Source organism: Zootoca vivipara, chromosome 10 (genome assembly GCF_965207765.1).
Source record: "Zootoca vivipara chromosome 10, rZooViv2.hap1.1, whole genome shotgun sequence".
In the NCBI taxonomy this organism is placed as follows: Eukaryota; Metazoa; Chordata; class Lepidosauria; order Squamata; family Lacertidae; genus Zootoca; species Zootoca vivipara.
This window is the reverse complement of record NC_142593.1, coordinates 32,056,120-32,080,394: the sequence shown is the minus strand read 5'-3', so window position 1 is coordinate 32,080,394 and position 24,275 is coordinate 32,056,120. Positions and strand designations below refer to the sequence as shown.

The following is a 24,275-nucleotide window of genomic DNA, read 5'->3' as shown; positions in this document are numbered from 1 at the left end:
CACCCCATAAAAAGGTAAAGGTAAAAGACCCCTGACCATTAGGTCCAGTCACAGATGACTCTGGGGTTGCTGCACTCATCTCGCTCTATAGGCCAAGTGAACTGGCGTTTGTCTGCAGACAGCTTCTGGGTCATGTGGCCAGCATGACTAAGCTGCTTCTGGTGAACCAGAGCAGCGCATGGAAACGTCGTTTACCTTCCCGCCGGAGCGGTACCTATTTATCTACTTGCACTTTGACGTGCTTTTGAACTAAGGTGGGCAGGGGCAGGGACTGAACAACGGGAGCTCACCCCATCGCAGGGATTCGAACCACCGACCTTCTGATCAGCAAGCCCTAGGCTCTGTGGTTTGGACCACAGCGCCACCCGATAGTTTATACCAATTCTAAGCCTGTTTAATTGAAAGTTAGACCCTTTGGGCTTAATTAAAATTAGACCCTTTGGTGCAATGCTGTCATGCTCTGGAAGGGCTTTTTAGATCCAGTCACTTCCTAATAGAAAAGAGGGAAAGACGATTTTTGCCCATTCCCCTTTCCCTCCATGCCACTTTCTACCTTGTTCTGGAGGATCCTATAACTACCTGGAGCCGATTTTCGGGGGGGGGGGACAGAATGGAGGGGGTAACTATTAGCAGATGCCTCCACTGGATCAGAAGCCTTTCGAAGCACAAGGCCACCATTGGCTTAGACCTTCTGAACTTGACTGCATTTATAGGTGAACCTACCTAATCCATGCTTTCAGAAACAAAACATACAAAGGACAAACAAGCAAACAGTCATCCTTCAAAATTTGCACTTTTGCAATACAGTCCTTCAGCTAAGCTATGTGTACTAAAATGCATATATTGAAGTAAAAGTGTTCATAAAAAACATACATTCATGAAAATAGCATACAGAAATTCATTATATAAAGGAAAATTGCTTTGCAAAAATGTGTACCTATCTTAGACAAAATTACATATAAAGATGTGTATGTTGGGGGGGGGATCTCACTAAAATGCTGAATTTTCATGACTTTTTAAAAACATCACTCACAGGTTTAGAAATATGGGAAACTGCCTTGCACTGAATCAGACCATTGATCAATCTAGCTCAGAATTACCTACTCACTCCCACTCCTATTCACACTGTATCCAGTCTGCTGCTATTGCTGGTTTGAGTGCTGTGTACACATGGTTTGCCACAATCCTGTATTTATCCTGTCATTGCTTATGGCATACTGCATTTTGATGCATTGTCCCCTGCAAAAAACCCAACAGTTTCAATTCGAAGAGAACAATAATTACCTTGCTATGTTTCAGCTGGTAATATACACACCGTCTGACTAAGCTTTCAGAAAGGGATATTCCCAGTCTTACCTGGAGATGTTGAAAATTGAACCTAGGACCTTCCAGAAGAACAGGTGTCCTGCTGCTCAGTTTTGGCCCTTTTCCATCTTGACTGTGAGTTCTGGAAGACTTGCTCCCTGCCTTGCAGCCTTTTCCCACCTGGCCTGGGAGGGTGGGGCCCTGACTGACTCCAGCTGCAGAAGCTGAAGCTGATGAAAGTCTATTGAGCTGGGTTTTTTGTTCAGGGTTTTTTTTTGTTGGGGGTGGGGTTGTTGCTGTTTTCTATATTAATTTTTTTGTATCTTTATTTTAGATCTTATTATGGTTTATGTGGAAACGGTTTAATTTGGTTTTGTACTTTTTAATGTTTCGCTAATTGTTTATGGCTGTTTTTGTTATGCTTGTAACAAAATGTGTTTTTATGCTACAAGCCACCTTGAGCATGGTTTGAATGATGGAAAGGTGGCATACAAATAAAATTATGTATGCATGCATGTATCTCTTGCTTAGTCTGTAGGTTGATCTGAAAAGCATTAGAAATTCAAAGTGTTCTTAAAAAAAGAAAAATAGCTCTAATGAATCAGTGATAACCATAGTCAAATGGTTAAATTTTATCAATACAGTTATTATTGGACTTCCATCTGTAGGAAATACTATTGTTGCAGTCAAATATACATTTTAGATAGTTTACAGTCTTGGAGGCTTGGAGGAAAAATATCTGTTGGAATGTGTATTGTACCCACACGTTATTCATGCCACAGATGAGCTGCGGTGGAAACCAGTTATTTCACTAAACTCTAAAGTACTGTGGCAGGAAGTCAGTATTTATTTTGCAGTTTATTAAAATCCATTTCAAAATGTCATTCACTGATTATTCTTTTCTCTACTAAATGCACTCTAATGATTTTTAAATCAAGGCTAGTTCTTTCTGTAGGGAAGGAAGCATTTAATAGTAAAACAAACTGTTTCTTTGTACATATCTCCATCTACTGGTAAAACTCTGTAAAGTGGAAAGGAACATTTCAGCAAAAAAAAGGAAATATAATTGATAAGATTGTTGATAAGATAATACATAGTATTTTATCAGGAATTTTTAACAGGAAGTACAGTATTTGACTCACTCAGTAACAAGGACAGAGTATATCTATTGCACAGGTGTATAACTAAAAAGGGAGGGGGGATTACCGTATTAGTATGCACAGCAAATTGAATGAGGATATATTACTCCATAGGTTGTTCCTTTATATTAATTTTTGCCTTAAGGCCACATTAAATGATATCAACTTCCGACAGAGAAGCAATAGCTAAACTCAGATTTATGAGGATGGAATCAGCAGGTTGGACATGTGCCCAAACAGGGTTATTTTGAAGCGGTACAATGAATCTTATAAATATATTATTCCCCATTTTATTGAAAACTTTATTATACAAAATTTAAGGGGGAAGTAACTTCATGTTCATAAACATAAATTCTTATGTTTAAATTTTTCATTTTAACTTTTCAAGTAGGAAATGATAAAACAAAGCAAGTAAAATATGTACCGGTAAATAAAGTAGGATTTCTTCAGGAAGAGAAATGAAAATAACAAAACAGAAGCCTTCCCCTACTTTCAAAAAAGTGGGAAGGAAATAGATCAGGACCACATCAGAGTGATAATAAGTTCTCAATAAATCTAAGGTGGGATATTTAATGGGCCTGTGATATATCATACTAAGAACCTCGGTGAACTCCAGGAATTGATTATTTGCTTTTCTTAAGTATTTAAGAGTTTTTATTTCTACAACAGATATGTGCCACTTAACCAGGGGTAGGGAACCTGTGACCCTCCAGGTGTTACTGGATGACAACCCCCATCATCCTGGAGCACCAGCAATGCTAACCTGGGCTGAAGGAAGGTGGGACTGACAACACCTGGAGGGCTACAGGTTCCTTGTCCCCTCCCCTCCCATCTCAGGGAATGGAACTTCCACATTCTATGTGTGTGTGAGTAACGTAGGCAGGAAAGTTCATGAACAGTTATTAAATGAAATAATTTCAGTGTCTCTACAGATGCACTCTTTTCATTGGTAATGGTTCTATCAATAATACCTGCCTCTCAACCAGTTTTGATGGAGCTGAGTACCAGGCACCAAACACTGTCTCAGTGTCGCCTAGTAACTTTCCTGCATTTCCAATGGCAGCTCTGTAAGATGGGTATATATAAGTATAAGCAGCCTGGTTTTTACGGAGAAATCTTAATCCGCTGAAAATCAATAGCACACCTACCCCTATACATAGAAGCAGACTATAAAGCTTAACTTTTGAAGTTAGAAACTCCCAAACATTCACATTACTGTACAGTACTTGTAAATAACTGTCAACTGTAGGAGCATGCTCCCTCTAGTGGAAAATTTAGTAATAGCGTCAAATAATTCATCAGCTGGCCATCTGTCCTAAACATTTGAACCAGTGCCTAGGAGATTCCTGGGGCATCATATTCTGCACCCCTAACTAATGACAATTTTTGTGATGTGGTCATGTTAGAACACAGCTTTGTATCCTACTCTAACCAACTATTTTGGCACAGGCAATATGTTTACTTGGAACTAAAACTCATTGAATTCAATTACTCCAAAGTAAATATAAATAAGAGTGAACTGGCCATATTCAGGCATTATACTATACCCTAGGTTAGTTCTAAAAAATGTGCCATGTCAAGTCTTTGGCTTGTGTGCTCCTGCTTCCTTGCCCCACTTCCTCCAAACATGAGGAGAGTTAAAAGTTTCCAATTTGATCTGGAACAAACCTCCTTTCCTATCTAAACACAAGAACTTGTGGATTTTACCAATTAAATTTAGTTAACAAATCAGGATATCAAACCATGGTTTGATGCTGCTTGAATTATAATTTATACTAACTGCAGTTTTCTACACTCAGATAAAATACTGCAACTGGGACTTTTGTCACTTCATACCGTGTAAGGGAGGAGACAAGAGAAAGAAAAAGGGTGTTGTGCCTTTTCATCAGAGCAAATAATGGTTTATCGCAACATCTAAATGTGGCCAATGAGCCAGAGAATAAATATAAGAGTCAGGTGCTATTTAGAAAGTGCAAGTTTTTTTACTTTTTGTACAGTATGGACTGCTATCATATATTAACCAATCATAAACATAAGAAAATAAAAACAAATATTTTACCTTGGCAGAGTTTTTGAGGCTGTGGAGTTTGTTAGGGCATACATGTTCATGAACTTCCCTATTTTCCCCAACAATAACCATCTACCCACCTGGTAAATGACACCAACTGTTTCTGAGTTGCAGTTGTCCTAAGTACAACCCAACTCACAGTGAGATTAAACCTGCTATTCAACAATCATTGGTTTCAGCAGCCTTAAAACCTAGATGGCTGGAAAGTGAGGTGTCAATGTCAAAATAAAAACAAGGTTGTTTACAGTCTGCCTCCCAACAAGTCCGTTTAAGAAGCCAAAGCAGGGGGGCAGGAGGGTAGGGTGGGGTGGGGTGAGGGATGGGTGGGGAGAGAGTGACAGACATCCCGGCAGTGACTCTTGATGAGAACAAGGATGTTCCCGTAATTGCACAAGTACCCCTATTTCGTGTGTGAACGTCTGGCATCTATAGTAATGGGAAACAGAAAGTGCACCCTCTTTGAATTCTGTGGTTTTACATTATCAGGACATAATAGTCATCATCTGTTCCTTAGCAGGTCTTAAAATTAGGTAAATACAACCTCAGATGAACAACGACACATGACATATTACACCGTGTCGCAATCTATTTAACAGAAATAAAGCCAAAATGGAGAAATCATCTGTGGGAAACAAAGTACACCCTTACTGCTTCCATAGGAATTAAGTGGATAAACAGCAAACAGGAGCTGCTAATCAAATCCCCTTGCAAGTGTGCCCACTTGCTGAAGTTTTATCAGTTTGCTGGTCTGGAGCATTCACGTGAGTTTAACACAATGCCAAGGAGGAAAGATGACACAATGCTCTTAGAGTAGCAAGTGCTGCCACCCATGAAACTGAGAAGGGTTCTAAGGTCATTTCCAACTAATTTTAAGGCCATCATTCTACAGTGAGAAAGATTATGCAAAAGTGAAAAACATTCAAACCGGTTGCCAGACTTCTCAGGAGTCGACGTCCCAGCAAATTCACCCCAAGGTCAGAACATGCAATGCTCAGAGAAACTGCAAAAAAACCAAGAGTTACATCTCAGGGTCTATAGGCCTCAGTTAGCATATTAAATGTTAAAGGTCATGACTGTACAATTAGAAAAAGACTGAACAAGTATGGTTTGTTTGAAAGGGTTTCCAGGAGAAAGCCTTGTCTCTCTAAAAAGAACTTGGCAGCACGGCTTTGGTTTGCAAAGTTGCAGCTGAACAAACCACAAGACTTCTGGAACAATGTCCTTTGGACAGACAAGACCCAAGTGGAAATGTTTGGCCATAATGCACAGCACCATGTTTAGCAAAAAACCAAACACAGCATATCAGCACAAGTACCTCATACCAACTGTTTAGCACGGTGGTGGAGGGGTGATGATTTGGGCTTGTTTTGCAGCCACAGGACCTGGGATCCTTCAGCCACTGAGTTGACCATGAACTCCTCTGTATACCACAGTACTCTAGAGTCAAATGTGGGGCCATCTGCCCGACAGCTGAAACTTGGCTGAAATTGAGTCATGCAACAGGACAAGGATGCCAAGCACACCAGCAAATCTACAACAGAATGGCTGAAAAAGAACAGAACCAAGGTGTTGCAATGGCCCAGTCAAAATCCAGACGTCCATCCAATTGAAATACTGTGTGGGACCTTCAGAGAGCTGTGCATAAACAAACGCCAGCAGACCTCAATGAACTGAAGCAACACTGTGAAGAAGGAGGGGCCAAAATTCCTCCACAATGATGTGAGAGGCTAATAAAAGTCCTGTAGAAAACAATTACTTCATGTTATTGCTGCTCAACGTGGTTCTACAAGCTATTGAATCATAAGATGTACAAATGCTTTTTCACACACAGCTTTTGGCTTTATTTCTGTTAAATACATCAATGAGACGGTGTAATACATCATGTGTTGCCCTTCATCTGAGGTTATATTTACCTAACTCAAAGACCTGCTATGAAACAGATGAGTTAGTTATTATGACTTCATATGCAAGACCACAGAATTCAAAGAGGGTGCCCTTTCTTTTCCCCATGACTTTATGTGCTTACCTACAGCTACAGACATTCATCGGAAACCAAGAAATGAGGGGAATGCATGGTGGCTTTCTTTTGCCGCCGCCCACTCCGCCTAAACCTGCAATCCTATACAGAGCCCGGTTCTTTTCAGCCCATTGAGGCTCAATGTGTTACGCGCGCCTAACCCTCCACAGCGTCAGGCTGAGCCAGCCAGGCTGCCTTGAACTGCAACACATAACATCGCGCTTCCCGCCTGTTGCTTCAGCTTCCGCCTGCGCCTGGTCCCATAGCAACCGCTCCGCCTCCACCCACCCACCTACCTACAGGAAGTGCAGCAGTTCGGGCTCCGGACGTTTCCGGTGCCGCTCTCTCCCTCCCGGGCTGTGAGTTTCGACTGCGCTGGAGGCTTTGCGTGGCGCTTCTCGCCTCCTGACACCGGTGAGTGAGGGACCTCTTGCTCGGGAGGCGGCGAAGGCGAAGTGGCGCCTGCAGCCGCTGGGCACTTGCTTCAGGAGGGCACCCGGGGCTCGGCTGCTGTCCCGGAAGGCCTGAGTGCCGGGGGCTCCTCCGTTCCCTCGGTAGCTGCTCCGCACGTGTCCGCGGAAGTGAACATGCTCAAGTCCGGGTTGGGAAAGATCCCGGCATAGCTGCCAAGTTTTCCCTTTTCTCGCGAGGAAGCCTATTCAGCATAAGGGAAAATCCCTTTAAAAAAGGGATAACTTGGCAGCTATGGATCCCGGGCGGGGACTCTGCAGACTTCAGGCTTGTTGTCGGATCTATTTCGGGTTTATTATTATTACTACCCTGGGGTGCTTCTGAGCCTATGCTGAGTCCCCGGAATCTTTGGTCAATGCCAGAACCAGGTTCGCAAGTCATAAATCATTGTGGTCGTTTCCCACCCTATCGCTTTAAAGCAGTCTTATTTAGGGTAGGGAGAAGGATGCTAAGCCACTGCTGCCTTGCAGCTTTAACTCGTTCCTTGAGAAAACCCCGAGGATAAATCTGTACCCGCTGTCTTGCAGGACATCTTTGGGAGAAGAGAAGGCTAAGGGTACAAAAATCCCCGAATGGTGTCCCTAAACAGTTGGATGGCGCTTTGTACGCCTGCTTACGGCAACTCCTGCAGCCAAGCTGGTGCCAAATGTATTGCTCTGCTTTCCTTTGGACCACATCAGTGAGGCCAAGAGGGTGATTTGTTGCCTGGGCAGCCCAGGACCTCCATACACGCTGCCAAAGCTTGCGCTCCAGAGAGGTCAGTTCGGTGCTGCTAATGCAGCAAAAACAATGCGGGAGGCAGCCATAACAAGTTACCTATCTCCACAGCCACAGCAGGCACTGTGATTCTCCAGCAGTTTAATTTCAGCCTTGGAAGTGCACTCCACTGTCTCTAGACAGACAGATGCCAACAATTTAGGGTAGGATCTGTGGGTTAGCCTTTTCTAGCTGCTGTCCTTTGACTTACGGGTGGGCACCAGCAACCCTTGCCTGTCTGTTTCAAGTCATCCAGATCTACCTGCCAGTAGATCTCACTCTTAATTTCTGCCCATCACTTTGTCTCCAGTTGGTCTCCAATTGGTCTCCAGTTCCCCTCAGACTGGGAGCTGAAAGGGTAAAGGTTGGATCTGAGGCACTGCCCAGAGGGGAATAAAAGGAGGCCTGATTCTGTTCTCTGCTTCTCTCCCCACCCCCGATGTTGTGGACTACAACTCCTTTCAGCCGCAGCTAGCACTGTTGTGCTGGTCTAAACAAATAGAAATGCTTATTCAGTTCTGGGTCTTGGGCAGGGATAAGAAACCGGTGGTCCTGTATTTGTTGTTGCACTCCAGTTCTCATCACAGTCAGTGGTCAGGTATGATAAGAGCTGTAGTCCACCTCATTAATCACGGCTGTACTATAAATAGCAGTAATCCAGTAATGTGAACCTAACATCTTTTAAGTCTCATAGGACGTCATGACCAGGTGGGCACGAGCAAATGTCACCCACAACAAGAAGGCTCTGGATGCAACACCATGGGAACATATGAAAAATGATGCCACCGGAAGCGCAACAACAAATAGAAAGCAAAGCTCTTCAAACAACTTTCCCTTGAGAAGTACTCAAGGGAAGAAGAAAAATAAGAAGAAAAAAGACTATACGAATGAAGATGTCAACGGTTTTATGGAATATTTAAAACAGAACTCTCAGACATTGCATAAAGGAGAGCTGATCAACAGCCGTGAAGCAAAGGATGAAATAGCAACAGCTTTGAAAAAGGACCGGCGGCGAGAGGGGAGAAGAGTGAAAAGGCAGGAAACGAAAAAGAACACAATGGTAAGGTGATGTTCCATTGTTATTTCTTTCTTTTGTTGCCTGTTACTTTTTCTTTTCGTAGTGCAAATGACACTACTCACTCACATAAGTGAGATCACAATAATTTGTCTCAGTCCAGATAACCGTTAGTGAACACTTTTGTGTCTTGGCTTCCATTTATTATTGAGCATGCTTTAGCACAGGGATGGGGAACATGGCCCTACAGATATAGATGGACCCAAACTCCCATCAGCCTCAGCCAGTCATCTGAAGGGTCACAGGTTCCCCACTTTAGCCTGAAAATAGGTTTTCTCCTCATGTTGCAGTCTTTTGTGTACACAGCACTTTATCTACTTGTAAAAAGCTTGTTTCTGAATTAGATTGACGGTTTATGGATCTGCATGTATGTTTAATGCTCAGATATTCTTTAATGTTTTAACAGACTTTGTTTTGCTTTGAATATTCAAAATTATTAAAGCTGAACTAGAAATTTATGTTTGTTCTGCTATATTTAAATGTTTTGTTATACTTAAGTGTTCATGAGCCAAGGAAGTTTGTATTTCTATTACTGTATTCAGCACTCTTGATTTTTGTTGTGTCTTTATTCTCTCTTTTATAGCAGAGTGATAATTCAGTCATGCTACAGATTGTAGGGATGGGAAATTAAATACTGATAAATGAAAGTTATGGGTTTTATGCACAATAGTAATGTTTTCTATGGCAGTTTTCACCTGCAGGTTGCATTACAACTGATACAAAAGCAGAATCAATTTATGCACTTCAGATCACAGTAAGAGAGCTGTAAAAGCAGCTGTCTATAGAGAAAAACACTCATGAGGACTTCCAGAAGTCATGCACAACAGGGGGGAAAAAATTCTTTATTTTATGTTTCTTTACAGCCCGTTTGTTAGGTTAGGTTTACAAAGAGTGATGGCACTCATAATCCAATAGTTTAGTTATGCTACTTCACTGGGCATGATTATATTATGGAGCAATATCACCTTTCCAGAATTCACAAAGCATTTAGGGGATGATTGTGATGTAGAATTTGGTACTCTTGGCATCAGTTTATAGAGTTATTTAATGGGCACGTATACTTTGGGCTACTTGAGTTACCCATTTCAGTGTAATTTTCTGGAGTGATGAATCCATAAACTACTGTAGCTCCTAAAAAAGGTAAAGGTAAAGGACCCCTGACAGTTAAGTCCAGTCGCGAACAACTCTGGGGTTGCGGCACTCATCTCTTTACTGGCCGAGGGAGCCGATATTTGTCTGCAGAGTTTTTCTGTGTCATGTGGCCAGCATGCCTAAGCCGCTTCTGGCAAAACCAGAGCAGTGCATGGAAACGCCATTTACCTTCCCGCCAGAGCGGTACTTATTTATCTACTTGCACTTTGACATGCTTTCGAACTGCTAGGTTGGCAGGAGCTGGGACCGAGCAACAGGAGCTCACCCCATCGCAGGGATTTCAACCGCTGATTGGCAAGCCCTAGGCTCAGTGGTTTAGACCACAGTGCCACCCAGATCTCCTAGCTAGCTCCTACTCAAGGTTAAATAGATAAATATGTGGAATTTGTTGTGCTTAAGTACGGTTTGTGGAACTGCTTTCAAATGCGGTTCCATGGGTGTCTCAGGTTATACTTAGTGCTAGAAAAAGGGTGATGTCATTGAATGTTTAGGATCCTAATCAAGCCTTTGGCTTTTCTCTGAATGGTATTTTCTCAAATACCATTGTTAAATGAGAGGCTTGGTGAGAAGAATGGCTTTGCTCTTCAGGAATCTTAACTTCAGATTAATGGCCAAATTAGTCATGATGCTAAAGATATCGTGCAGTTCTTTAAAAATCTAAAACACTGTGGCTGTGTTACTCTAACTATGCATCACTGGCTCCTACTTCATCAGATCTCATTGGTTGGGGCAGGGGTAAGATTCATTTGAAATGTGGCTAGCAGAAAAAGAGATTGCTTTCAGTTCATATCTCTTTCTGCTCACTTAGTAATTCACCTTGTATCGCCAAAGGTGTGCTTCCACTGCAGAAAGCCAGGACACGGTGTGGCGGATTGCCCAGCTGTACTTGAAAGCCAAGATATGGGAACTGGAATTTGTTACCGCTGTGGATCTACAGAGCATGAAATCAACAAATGCAGAGCAAAAATAGATCCTGCTCTTGGTACGTGTAATATCTACAACCCGATTGAATGTTGGGCATGGTAAAAGTTACATGCCTGTCTTAATATTTTTCAACAATTCACATAGTATTAATGATTTTAACCATTCTAGATTACGGTAATGCTGCCTCACTGCAGTGTCTTATATAATTTTAGTGTGGATATTTCAATTGTAACGTGATTGAATTCTTACAGGTGAATTTCCATATGCAAAATGCTTCATTTGTGGTGAGATGGGACATCTCTCAAGGTCATGTCCTGATAATCCTAAAGGACTCTATGCTGAAGGTGAGTGCAACTGTTGCATACCCCCCTCCCCTGCCAAAAAAATAACTACGGTAAGTTAATGGACATGAGGGTACTCCCCCTTTCTTAGTTCAAGAAGTGAAAAGAGACAGCTTTATCACTGGCAACCTTGTATGCTTCTCACCACTGTTTGGGAATTTTGGCTCATTGTCAAAGACATTGTTTGCCCCTTATCACGAGTATTTTTGTACTGGTTACTTGAGAAGCAGCTCTAAAATTCCAAATGGATTCCCATAAAGGTTTTTTCAAAGTATTTACATTTAATTGGGGGGGGGACCCACTTAATTTTAGAGATACAGCAGAGTAGTATTCCATTATTCTCTTTAAATGTCGGCCATATTGAAAACCCATAACACACCTATCTGTTCATGTACATACAGCATAGATTGTTATCCATTCCCCACCACATGCACACAAATCATAGCAACTGCAGTATCACATGCTACACCATGAAATGCATTAAAAAAATAACTTGCTAAATTCTTGAATGTCGGTTCAATCAAGTGTTTATGATAGTTGATCAATCAACGAAGTATAAAATATCAATATAATATATATCTGGAAAGCTTAAGATAACCAAAATTACCATTTGCAAGAGCAGTAACCATGAATATCAAAATAAGGAATCATTGGGTCGTGATCTGTAGAACAATAGGAACCAATTGTCTCAATAGAATCAAACTTCTTGATAGGATCTCATTTTGTTGCTAATCAAGAAATTTGATTCTGTTTAGCTTAAATTGAAACAATGGACTCCTGTCACAGATTGTATTGGCTTGCCATTTGGACTCTCTGTGTATATTATATATATATAACTGCCAACTGAAACAACATTTGTGCATAAAAGTGTATGCTACAACAAATCTTGTTAGCAAAAACAGTGAGGAACCTTGTGGTCCCTTAAAACTAACACAGCTGCCCATCTGAATCAGCCTTGTAGTTTTGATGCGATGGAGCACAAAAATATGAACAGTGAGTTTTGCTTCCTTGTGTTTAGGAATTGTAAACTTGCTCTGTATTAATTAATAATAAAAATTATTTGGAAAAAAGTAAACTTGCTCTGTACACTTGACATCTGGCATTTGTTAATTCATATATTGTGGCTAAATACTTTTGTGTGGGTGTCTTTTATCTTCTACAGGAGGTGCTTGCAGGATCTGTGGATCTGTGGAGCACTTTAAAAAAGATTGTCCAGAAAATCAAAATGCAGGTGAGGGATGAAATAACTTCTGTTTATCCTAAAGTGTAGTTATATACCTGTGAACCATTCTATATAAATAGTGAACTCTGACTACTGATTATGAATTATAAAACAAGTGGTACAACCCTCAATTTCACCTTATTGACCACATCTTGTTCTGCCCGGACACTGAGGTCCAGCGCCGAGGGCCTTCTGGCGATTCGCTCACTACGAGAAGCCAAGTTACAGGGAACCAGGCAGAGGGCCTTCTTGGTAGTGGCACCCACCCTGTGGAACGCCCTCCCACCAGAGGTCAAAGAGAACAATTACCAGACCTTTAGAAGGCATCTTAAGGCAGCTCTGTTTAGGGAAGCTTTTAATGTTTGATGGATTTCTGTATTTTAATGTTTTGTTGGAAGCCACCCAGAGTGGCTGGGGGAAACCCAGCCAGATGGGCGGGTATAAATAAATTATTCTTGTTGTTGTTGTTGTTGTTGTTATTATTATCTTTAAACAGGCCATTAACTGGGGGTGTGATGCTAACTCTACATAGTGCATCAACTTGCAGGTAGAGATTGCATTCATTTTGATACCCATAATTTCTGTATGGCTGATACAAAGCAAGTGACATCAGTGTCAATGTTATACTGCATTGGAATTTGCAACTTGTTGCTGTCAGAAAGTCTTGTTCAAAAATGTACAAGACTTAGGAGTAATCTCCATTGGTTTCATTAAGACTTATTTTGGAGTAAAGAGCACAAAGTAGGCTGTAAAACTGCAATGCTGAATTACGTATGTGTTCCTCAGCACTTGGATCAGAAAGCTGATTTCTTACACATTCATTTATTTTTCCTTTCCTAGATCGAGTGGCAACTGTTGGTCGATGGCTCAAAGGAATGAGTGCAGATTACCAAGAGGTTTTAGACAGCCCTAAACCGCAAAAACCAAAACCAAAAATAGCTAAAGTTGTTAACTTCTGACAACTGCTGTCTGGCATCATTCTTTACAACAATTCTCGGTGTTTGGCTTAAAGTTATACTACTAAAAATGGACTGTGGACTGTAGTTCCAGAATAAGCCATAACTGCAGTCTGCTAAGTGATGATCACTTAATAAAACCCTAACTTGAATGGAAGCTTCCTAGAGAGGAGAGGAAATGCCTTGCCAGAAGATAAATTGCAGCAAGTGACTGCATGACAGTATATCTCTGAACAGAAAGTTAAACTATGCAATTGCTGGTTTTCCAACCAGCGTGTCAGTGGGTAATATAACATGTTACTCAGTGGAGAGTAGTCATACCAATAAACAAATGGGAAGGAGAGCTAATAGGTCAATCTGCTTTTTGTAAATGAAACGTGCTACGACAGAAGGTATCTCAAAATGAAACTGAGTCCTATTTTAGTGTTGAAGTTCTTGACCTCACCATGAACATGGGAATGAGACAACAGTTGAATAGCCAAAAGCAAAGTTAAAACATTGCTGGTAGCAGGGTTGATCTTGCAGCATGAATAACAATGAAATGATTGTGTTTTTAGTTGAATTAAATACTTGATGAAGTCATTTCCCTCCCCCACAAATAAACCAGTGTAATAAAACCACATGTATCAAGTTCTTGTGTTTTCTGAATAATTGTATTCTTTGCAGTGTTATGGTTTGCAATTTCATTTATGTTGACTACTTGCTGTCTGCTGTGACATCTGGATAATCACAGATTTAGTCTTTAACTACCATTCTCTCCTTACAAATTACTTACACTTCAACAGTTTCAAAGTGTATTTCCTGGATGATCTGTTAATGGCACTGCCCATGTGGCTTCTGGAAGAACTTTTCTCAGCTATATCAGTTTTCTTTTACTTTGGAGGAGCAGGGATGGTTAGCGAGTGGAGAGTGGCCATTTGCAAAAGGAGCATCACATTTTGAGAAACAGCTGTAGCTCAGGTTAGAGCACATAGTTGCGTGCAAGATTCAGTGATAGAACAGCACTGAAGGAAGATTGCACTTCTTGGAATGTTGTCTTTGGGCACCTGATTCAGTTCCTACTAAAATCTACTGGAATTCTGTCAGTTTTAGTTATTCATTGCTTTCCTGGTAAGTTCAATAACAAAAATACCATCTAAAACCCAAAATATAATAAATAACGAGATAATTATACAGCCTTAAATTAAATTAGCATAACACTCATAGTTTTAATTATTTAATTCAAAGGTGTGTGTTGATATGACTAAAATGTATACAGTAACTCATTCTGAAAGCAGTATCAAGTAGTTTAAAATAGCATAGGACACCTATATATTCACATGCTGCCCCATTGCTACTCCCTTTGTGCAAGCAGGAAAACAATCTGGGCAGCAGCAGTAAATCGTTATGGTTAATGCCTTCCAAACAAGTCAGGATCGATAAGCCAAGTTTTAACTATGGCATCCTACTCTTGTGTAGAGGGAAGAGCAAAGGAGCTGCATGAAAGCACATGGAGATCATTCATGCCCTTACTAAGCCAGGACTTAATTGTTCAAATACAGCCTTGGCCTATGCACAGTATCTGTTTTTGCAACTACAAGAAATAGGAAACACAACCTGACATTCTCAGGATTCTGAAATCGGTGCCTATTACCGAATGTCATACGTGCACTATGTAACTGCAAAATCATGAATAACAAATACGGCTGTTAGCTGAGATTAACAATAGACTAGGAAAATTATTTACAATAGAAATTAAAATTTACATACAATGATATTTTTAAATAAATAAAAAATCAGTATTTTAAATTGTGTGCAGTAATACGTATTGCTTTGACAAGTTTTCTGAGGACTCCAAAAGAACAATGAAATGTTGATGAAAGATGACTTAACTTAGTTACTGAATTTATCATTAAATAGCTCCATCGTATGATGATGTAGAACATTGTGATGATTTAGATATACAGGTCCTGAACATAAAAGTAGGTAGCAACTGACTTGCCAGCTTGATAAATATTGGTGTTAATGACAACTTGTGTATAAGATGTAAAGAATGGTAAAGTTATTTACACAGTATTGCTTAACTAAATGCAGTCCATTGTGCTACTCTGTAACTCCAAGAACCGAATGCACCCAGAAGCTGTATCCTCAATTGATTTTGATGAGCCATCAAGAGTTGCAGCAACATAAGGCATAACACCAGGTGTTCCTTGGATGCAGTAGGAAACCTTTAAACATATATAAGGTTAACATGAGTTATGTGAAATAACCACTAAAAACATCTTGTTCTACTTCATACTCAACAACTTGGGCTTCATTCTTAAGACCATTTCAGTGCATCACTTCTTGCTGGTCAGAGCAGTATGAATATGCAAGAACGTTTCAATTGCTTTCTGTGTTGGCCTACCAGATAGCATAGGAAAAACCTAAGTTGGTGCTTTAAGCCACCAGAAAAGTGCAGATAGCACTGGCAGGCATAACACTGCCATCTTCTGGATTAACAGGGAAAGATTATTGAAGTGACCTTGCATCCAAAGGTAAGCCCTGAAGCCCTGTGGAAGCTTAGTTGGTCTGGGTCTCGTCGGTGCTTGGATGGGTGACTCGATGGCAGTGATGTGAGGCAGCGGCAATAGCAGTGGTGGTCTGCAAGGACTCACATCAGTGATGGGAGTTGGCAGCAGTGGTGGCAGCCTGCAAGGCTTGTAGCGGCGATGAAAAGTGGTGGCAGTAACTGCAGCGGCCTGCAAGGCCGTGATAGGGAGTGATGGCAGTGGCAGCAGTAACAGCACTGGCCTGCGAGGCCTCACAGTGGCAACAAGATTTGGCAGCAGAAGTGGCGGTGGTCTGTGAGTCCTCGTGGCAGAGGCCTGTGGAGACTTGCAGCAGTGACAGAAAGTGATGGCAGAAGCAGCATCCTGCAAGGCATTGTGGCGGCAACGGAAAGTGGTAGCAATAGAATCCAACCCCCTGCCAAGCAGGAAACACCATCAAAGCATTCTTGACATATGCCTGTCAAGTCTCTGCTTAAAGACCTCCAAAGAAGGAGACTCCACCACACTCCTTGGTAGCAAATTCCACTCCCGAACAGCTCTTACTGTCAGGAAGTTCTTCCTAATGTTTAGGTGGAATCTTCTTTCTTATAGCTTGAATCCATTGCTCCCTGTCTGCTTCTCTGGAGCAGCAGAAAACAACCTTTCTCCCTCCTCTATATGACATCCTTTTATATATTTGAACATGGCTATCATATCACCCCTTAACCTTCTCTTCTCCAGGCTAAACATACTCAGCTCCCTAAGCTGTTCCTCATAAGGCATCATTTCCAGGCCTTTGACCATTTTGGTTGCCCTCTTCTGGACACGTTCCAGCTTGTTAGTATCCTTCTTGAATTGTGGTGCCCAGGACTGGACACAGTACTCCAGGTGAGGTCTGACCAGAGCAGAATACAGTGGTACTATTACTTCCCTTGATCTAGATGCTATACTCCTATTGATGCAGCCCATAATTGCATTGGCTTTTTTAGCTGCTGCATTACACTGTTGACTCATGTCAAGTTTGTCAAGTAATTTGTCAAGTAATTCTCAGAAGGTGAAACAGATGTCATAGTAGTGGCAGCCTGCAAGGCCTCGTAGCAGCACAAGCAGTGGAGCTTGCGAGACCTCACAGTGGTGGGAAGAAGTGGCGGCGGCCTGCAAGTCCTGGTGGTAGTGGGAGGCAGTGGCAGAAGCTGCGGCAGCCTGCTGAGCCCTACTGCTACCACCTAGCAAGCCTGCTAGCAGTCTGGCAGTCCCAGATTACTTGTATTCACTATGACTCATCACCAGACGTACTTTGGATTGTCCTGAATGCCACCATTTGGTAGCCAAGCCCAACCCTTAACTAGTAGCAGTTGCAAGGACACTGTCCTGTTCACCTCTGCGTAGTTCCTTTTTTCAGATACCATGATATATATTGCGATGTTTTGCTGGTGAAAACCAGTTATCATCCAGCCCTACATATCACAGAGGCAGGGAGCAAGAGAGTAAAGCACATAAAATAACTGTATTTAATTACAATGCTGCTTACAAAAGAGGAGTTTCCATCAGGGTAGATCAGGAATCCCGCACACTGGATTTCACGCCTGCAGTAATTCTCAGAAGGTGGAACAGATGTCAAGGCAACTGACCTCACAGCTATTATGTAAGGGTCTCTAAATTTAATAAGAGTAGTGTTATCAACAAGCTACAACTAAAATCTAAGCCGTCAAAAATGCTGCTGCTGCTGCTGTTTTTTTAAATATATATGCTGACTTGCATTTATAGCTACTGTATTGGCCACAAGACAGTAGTTGCTCAGTTTTGAATTTTTCTGTGCAAGGGAGGATTGTTAAAACCTCATGCCTTAACCCTGCACTGCACGGGAGGTTATTACATTTCTTTGTTTATGTAGCACACAATATAGTAAAGAAGTAGTGATATGCAATAATTTATGGTAAGTGGAATGGGCTGGGGAAGATGGGAAGTAGGAAGATGGCTCTCTCCACCTGTCCCTTCACCCTTGCATTGCTTTTCTTCTCTCTATGTCTACATGCCTTTCACAGTAGGACCCCTTGCAAACTGGTTCCCAGAAGCAGCGGCAGACTTTGGGCTTTAAAATTTCAGCGGCGACCTGTGCAATACCAAATCCAGTCCCCCTTGTCTCTTGCCTTCAGTGGTTCATCACTGTTGCAGTGCCCCCTGCGGCGACCTCTCCACTTGGCGCCCAGTCACTGCAGTTCTATGCTAGCAGGCCCCACTGATCAGCTGATTCTCCACACAGGCAAAAGTGGGTTACTTGTTAAGATTGTGACACTTAAGCCATAGGGACAGAGGGACCAGTTCTTCACTCCAGTGTAGGGGGTGTTGCACAAATGGCCTTTCACACATGCACCTTTGCCTTCAGTCTTTACAAAGCAGTTTTTGCTACGTCCAGGGTTTCTGAGCAATCAAGACACCCCACATTTTGCAAGAAATAATTATTTCATCCAAACTCATAGCATATAATTATTGTTAGGTGTGTGGGTCCTGTTAGTTTATTGTAGAAAGCTTTTAATTTACCTGCCACTAAATGGGTTGCTTTCAACTACTTACCCAGTCTTGCAAGGCTTTCTTTGAGACACAAGAATTAAAAAATCATCTGGCTTATTTCCATTAATTGATATGGATGTAATGTGATATATTTTGTCCTCTCCAGTCACATTCTGGATAACCTTACATGTTCTGTAAGAACATGAGCCATACATTAGTGAAGTTTAGTAGCAGAGGTATTACGTAAAACACGAATTAAAGGATATGTCCTTTATAATCTAAATTGTGACTAGGAATGTGCAGCTTTCATTTCAGATTAAATAACTGTTACACGTGACTTCATTTTTCCTCCAGTAAACATTTAAACCAAACAGAATGGCAAAAAGAAGCCACATGGGAACAGTGATTGCTCACTTCAAGTTCAACTTAAACCTGCATCTATTAAACTGTATCTAACCAGCTCTGTATCTAACCAGTCTTCTTCCTCCCTTGCTCCACTTTCAAATGCTGTGCTGACAAAACTTTTGAAGATAAAAATAATATGCTTTATTAATGCAGTAAAACGAGAAAGTCAATATTTACCATTTCTGCCTTAAAAGGTAAAGTAAAGGGACCCCTGACCATTAGGTCCAGTCGTGACCGACTCTGGGGTTGCGGCACTCATCTCGCATTACTGGCTAAGGGAGCCGGTGTACAGCTTCCGGGTCCTGTGGCCAGCATGACAAAGCCACTTCTGGCGAACCAGAGCAGCACACAGAAACGCCATTTACCTTCCCGCTTGGAGTGGTAGCTATTTATCTACTTGCACTTTGACGTGCTTTTGAACTGCTAGGTTGGCAGGAGCTGGGACCGAGCAATGGGAGCTCACCCCGTCGCAGGGATTCGAACCGCCGACCTTCTGATCGGCAAGCCCAAGAGGCTCAGTGGTTTAAACCACAGCGCCACCTGTGTCCCGTTTCTGCCTTACTAATTACATAATTCTTCACCTGCTTCCCAATGCAGCTTGATTAGGGCTGCAGCCCGTTACTTTTCAACATTCAACACTATGCAAAATAGGAGCACATTTAATCATTTTGAAATCTAAGAGGTAGGATATATTTGGGCCAGTTCAACACTTTCATTGCTGACAAGACATATCTTTATTAAAAAGCATATCTTTACAGAACTATTTCCTTGTTCAACTAACATGGTTTTAGATATTTGCCAAAGTACCTTTTTTCTAAAGACAATGGCCACATCTGTACTGTACATTATAGATCTATGATACCAGTTTAATAGTCATGTCTTCTCCAAAAGAGTTGTTAGGAGATCCCATCACAGAGCAACCATACCCAGAGTTCCCTGGGAAGAGGGACTGAGTGTTAAACCACTCTGAGAATGTCGAGCTATACTCCTCCCTAGTTGTTTTGCTGCTGGCCATGCTGAGCTAAACCTTGGCTTGGCTTAGCACCATGGTTTCCAACGTAGGGCACATGCCCCACAGGGGGGCAATCTGATTTTTAAGGGGGGCAATTTGAGAATGAGTTAATGGCCTTTTAGGCTTCCTCCACATGAATAGGATTTCACTTTTTGAATAATAAGAATTATATGCCACAGGGAGGGGGGGTTTCAGGATTTTAGAGATGTTTAGATGGGGCATGGCCAAAAAAAGGTTAGGAACCACTGGCTTAGCATGTCATCTGTATCCAGGCTCGTGCTTTAGCTCTCTGCAGACTAAGTATGAATTGTAACAAACCTTGGCTACCAAAGCTTATAAAAGCCATTGTGTATTTTACTTGAAACTTCCTCATTGTCCTACTGAATACTGTATTACGGAAATCATTTTAACAGGTCACTTTGGTCTATGAAGGCAGAATCTACTTCAACCAGATCATGAAAGTGGATACGGACTTTAAAAGGGGGGGAAATGCTTACGAATAGTGTTTAGCCCACTGCACATGATGTCTGAAGTCAGATAAGAGGGAGAATGCTAGTTCTGAAGATATCCGCACTTGCATTTCAACCTTGACTGACAAAGCATCTGTCTCTTCAAGAGTAAACATTTTTATCTAAAAAAAAGTATTTTTTTATTATATGGGGGACAGAGAGAGAGAGAGAGAGAATTATGGATTAAGATTAACAATGTTGGTAGGTCCTTTAGCTTTTAAAAGCAAATACTCAGGGAAATATGGGTCATAACTTTAAACAGTATCAGCCATACAGCATTATAAAAGTTTCTAGGAGAATCCTGCTTACTTCAATGGAATACAACAGTAGTTCCCAATTAGCTACGTGCTGCACACACACACACACACACACACACACACACACACACACACACCGTTTTTCAAAATCCCATTCATGGACCCCTTACTTTAGAAAATATTGGTATCTCTATGGTAGTTTTCGTTATGTGAATGGTGCCACAGACCCCCCTGGGTAGGTTACACGGACCACCAATTGGGAACCACTGGAATAGAACAATATAAGACAATATTGCTATAATTTTACAGTGCAATCCTACTCCTTCAAAGTTGATGGCTGGAAGGGATGGGGGCAGGATGCTCCATAGGTGGAGAAGCATGTGGCTGGTTGGTGGTGGTGGGGGTTCTCCTTCACAATGGAAGTCCCATTGCACCCTGTAGGGTAGGAAACCAGCTGCTGCCAGTAGCAAGCCCCAAAATGGACTGTTTTAGCACATGTTGCCAGCAATTTTTGATCAGATATGTTAACTCCAAAGCCTCTTGGATCACCTAAGAGGCCCAGCTGGAGATGGCACAGCAAATATTTTAGGAAAAATGGCCCCCCAACCTTCTTCGCTGGCCAGTGTGAGCTGGCAGGGTTTGGGATGTGGCGATCCACTCCGATCCATTTTGCTTTTCGCAGGCTGGGGTTAAGATTGCTATGCCCATTAAGTTTCAGCGATGAACAGAGTGAATATAGCTAGAGATAGAAAGAATAAAGGCAAATAGGAGCTAAATTATGCAAGGAAAAAGAGACAAACTGGACTTGGGAGCTGTGACAGTAGATTTGATCTATCAGTTTGGCCGTAGGTAGAAGGAGCATAATAGTGGCTGGACTATTGATATAAGTGGGTCTAGATGTGATCATCTGAAGGAGTATCTCAAAAATATTTTGACCCATATTAATCTGTCTGATCCTTGAGAAACCTGTTCTGTGTTGCCCAGACATCTGAAGTATCTGGATTGGGCATGACAGACAGGACCTTTCATCTGGGGTAGGCAAAAAAATGCAAAGGATGCCTGCCTGAGTCCACTACTGCTCACATTTTGATGAGAAATTAAAACGTATTTTTTGCAACAGGCTTTTTGGGGTACTGCTTCTTCTTCTTTTAATGACTGCTGGCTTAATTTATACAATGTTTGAAACATTTTTAATTCCTTTTTTGCTGCCTTGCTTTTTTTTGTATAGTTGCAAGTAAATGCTGAAAGTATTGTTATTATTCATTTACTTGAAGGGGGAAAAATTGGGACTCATGTTTTATATCAATACTGCATACTGTTATTTCCAGTTGATTTATAAAAATACTATATACTGTTTATCTACTCCAAGCAGAGGTCAGACATCAGTTATCCAAAAGCAAAAATCATTTCAGGTTAGTCTTACTGGGAAACTGCCACAACTGAGAATATGTGTTTCTTTCTTAACCGACCAGACATAGAACTCAAAATCTTCAGGAGAAAAAAAAACAGTGTCACGTGAATAGTCACATGATCCATGTGAACAATTTGACATTCAAAGCCTGTCTTCTAGCAGCATACTAATTAGCAGTCATAGAAAGGGGGAGAAGGGAGTTAGTTAAAAATGTACATTTTGATTTCAAAGACGAAGCAGACAAATAATTTTAACAGTTTTAGAAAATACCTTAACAGCTGCAGCTTTTAAATTGCAGAAACGTAGAGGACAGTGTCTGAGATAAAATTAATGACACATAATTACTTTGTAGTCTAAAAGGTCTCATTGTACTGGGACTTTCCATTCATATTAATTATTTGAATTGGTAGGGAAATGTGTGTGTGTCTCCTGCACAATTGAGTACTTACACAGTCCAGGCTAGTGCTAATCATTTCCCATCCAGGCTTTGCTGCCAGAACAGTCAATGCTGTAACATTGCTTTTGATTTTGTCTGCCTGAAACATAAAGCAAGGTAGTAACCAATGAGGGAAAATGTACAAGGCACAGAAATTCTTATAATTTCTGGAATTTGGTTGCAAAACAAATATTTTGTTCTCTCTCTCTCTCTCCTCTTGAAAAAGACAATGTCTGAACTGAACCTTTTCAACAGCAGGAGTATAACTCTCATGATGATCTCATGGTGATTCTGTTTAAAAGGAGACTAATTTGTGGCTGTGTACACATGGTATGTGTAAAAAGCATATGCCTTCTCTCAAAGAATTCTGGGAACTGTAGTTGGTTAAGGGTGCTGGGAATCGTACTTATTTAAGTACGATCGTGAGATTTAAACTACAGTTCCCAGAATTATATGTGTGTGCTTTAAATGTATTGTACTGCTACATTTCACTGACCAATTAAATCAGGGGTAGACAGTCTATGTTCCTTGGCCTAATTCCCATGTGTGGCGAGGAAAGGAGAGATGAAGAGGAAGGGTTGTGGCGGCAGAAAAAGAGAAAGAGAAGGAGTGGTCCAGTCCCACTTAATGCCAGTATATGGCCGAATTTCTGTTACTTGTTATAGGGGTGACAGATGTCGCAGCCAGATCGCCCTCACATCCATATTCTCCTGTAATTCTGATTATAATTAAATATTAGGAGACAGTAAATAAAGATAAAAATACCATCATTTTACACCCAATCAATCAATCGATCAATATTGATTATGGTCAATGACCAGCACACACAAAACATAAAAAGGAAAACATTCAGATACAATCTAAAATATATTCTAGAATTATAGACTAATAAAATTTACCATCCTTAAACCATTATATAGAAATGATTGAATAAAAATAGCACTACATCAGAGGATGAACTATAACAAATAATGACTCTGATTCTTCTTTGGCTCTATCATATAATAATATGGATGCTATTAAATAAGGCGGACCGAATCTTGATGACTTTAGTGCAGAATTTAGCTACCTTGGCTGTCACATTTGAGTTAGAGTCGGAGAGAAGCCAATTTTTGACATTTAGGGCCATGTACTTAATGCCTTAATGTACATTACATATGCAAATGTTACTGATGTTACCTGATTGCCTCTGTCCCAGAAATCAACTGTGCAATTGTCTTCCTGCTTCAAAAGAATGTATTTCCTGTAGTTGATACAATGTGGAAAGAAGGCCAAAAGTAAGCTTAGGAAATCCTCAGGGGGGAATTCATTGCTGAGTGATTTGATTGTCAGCGGCAAGCATTTCTGCTTACCACTTGGAACCACCTCCCCCATGTGCTGTTCTGGGGTTTGTCCTGAACCCCAAGTCAATTAGGAAAACCCAGTTGCATTAACAGGATTCGTTGCACAGGCTCCTACTAGTGCAACTGTTTTAAACTTCTTAAAATTCCTCAAGTTATATAAAAATGACAAATTGCTACAGCATTCACTCTTCTAAATATGCTGCGACTAGCAAATGCTTAATTCTTATAATTTGCAACAATCAGAACTAGGATTGCCAGGTCCTTGTCTGGAGATTTGCCAGGTGCAGCTAACTAAAATTCAAGGATAACCATTGTGCGGATGACAGAGGGGATGGGAACAGGTTCAATAAACTAGCCCTGCCCTTGACCTTGTGATGCCTGGCTCTTTTGTACCTATAAGCTATAAATGCATAGACTCCACATATGTGATGTGATACAACTAGGGTTGTATCAAA

At 41.2% G+C, this 24,275-nt stretch overlaps 2 protein-coding genes across 9 annotated transcripts in view; one reads left to right on the top strand and one right to left on the bottom strand.

Annotated features, from left to right (window-relative positions):
• Positions 1 to 6,874: 6,874 nt before the first annotated feature.
• Positions 6,875 to 14,046, top strand: ZCCHC9 (zinc finger CCHC-type containing 9). 7 transcript variants are annotated; one of them, XM_088653277.1, is made up of 7 exons: positions 6,875 to 6,943; positions 7,528 to 7,556; positions 8,451 to 8,816; positions 10,815 to 10,965; positions 11,159 to 11,251; positions 12,411 to 12,479; positions 13,311 to 14,046. In XM_088653277.1, the coding sequence occupies exons 3-7, from the start codon at positions 8,457 to 8,459 to the stop codon at positions 13,427 to 13,429; spliced, it is 792 nt and encodes a 263-aa protein (XP_088509403.1). In that variant the 5' UTR covers positions 6,875 to 6,943; positions 7,528 to 7,556; positions 8,451 to 8,456; the 3' UTR covers positions 13,430 to 14,046. The 7 variants fall into 7 exon arrangements, with proteins under 7 accessions (XP_088509403.1, XP_088509401.1, XP_088509400.1 ...); XM_088653275.1 differs by having other exon boundaries at positions 7,528 to 7,757; XM_088653274.1 differs by having other exon boundaries at positions 7,528 to 7,757; positions 8,443 to 8,816.
• Positions 14,047 to 14,609: 563 nt separating this feature from the next.
• The window catches only part of ACOT12 (acyl-CoA thioesterase 12), a 31,739-nt gene continuing 22,073 nt past the window's right edge, over positions 14,610 to 24,275 (bottom strand). The window contains exons 10-16 of one of the 2 annotated variants that reach the window (XM_035099974.3): positions 23,657 to 23,720; positions 22,491 to 22,577; positions 21,238 to 21,369; positions 20,362 to 20,495; positions 18,511 to 18,639; positions 17,468 to 17,591; positions 14,610 to 15,633 (exon numbers count right to left, since the gene is read on the bottom strand). In XM_035099974.3, the coding sequence (XP_034955865.1) occupies positions 15,490 to 15,633; positions 17,468 to 17,591; positions 18,511 to 18,639; positions 20,362 to 20,495; positions 21,238 to 21,369; positions 22,491 to 22,577; positions 23,657 to 23,720 (814 nt within the window). In that variant the 3' untranslated portion in view covers positions 14,610 to 15,489. The remainder of the gene's footprint in view (positions 15,634 to 17,467; positions 17,592 to 18,510; positions 18,640 to 20,361; positions 20,496 to 21,237; positions 21,370 to 22,490; positions 22,578 to 23,656; positions 23,721 to 24,275) is intronic. The other variant, XM_035099975.3, reaches the window with a different exon arrangement.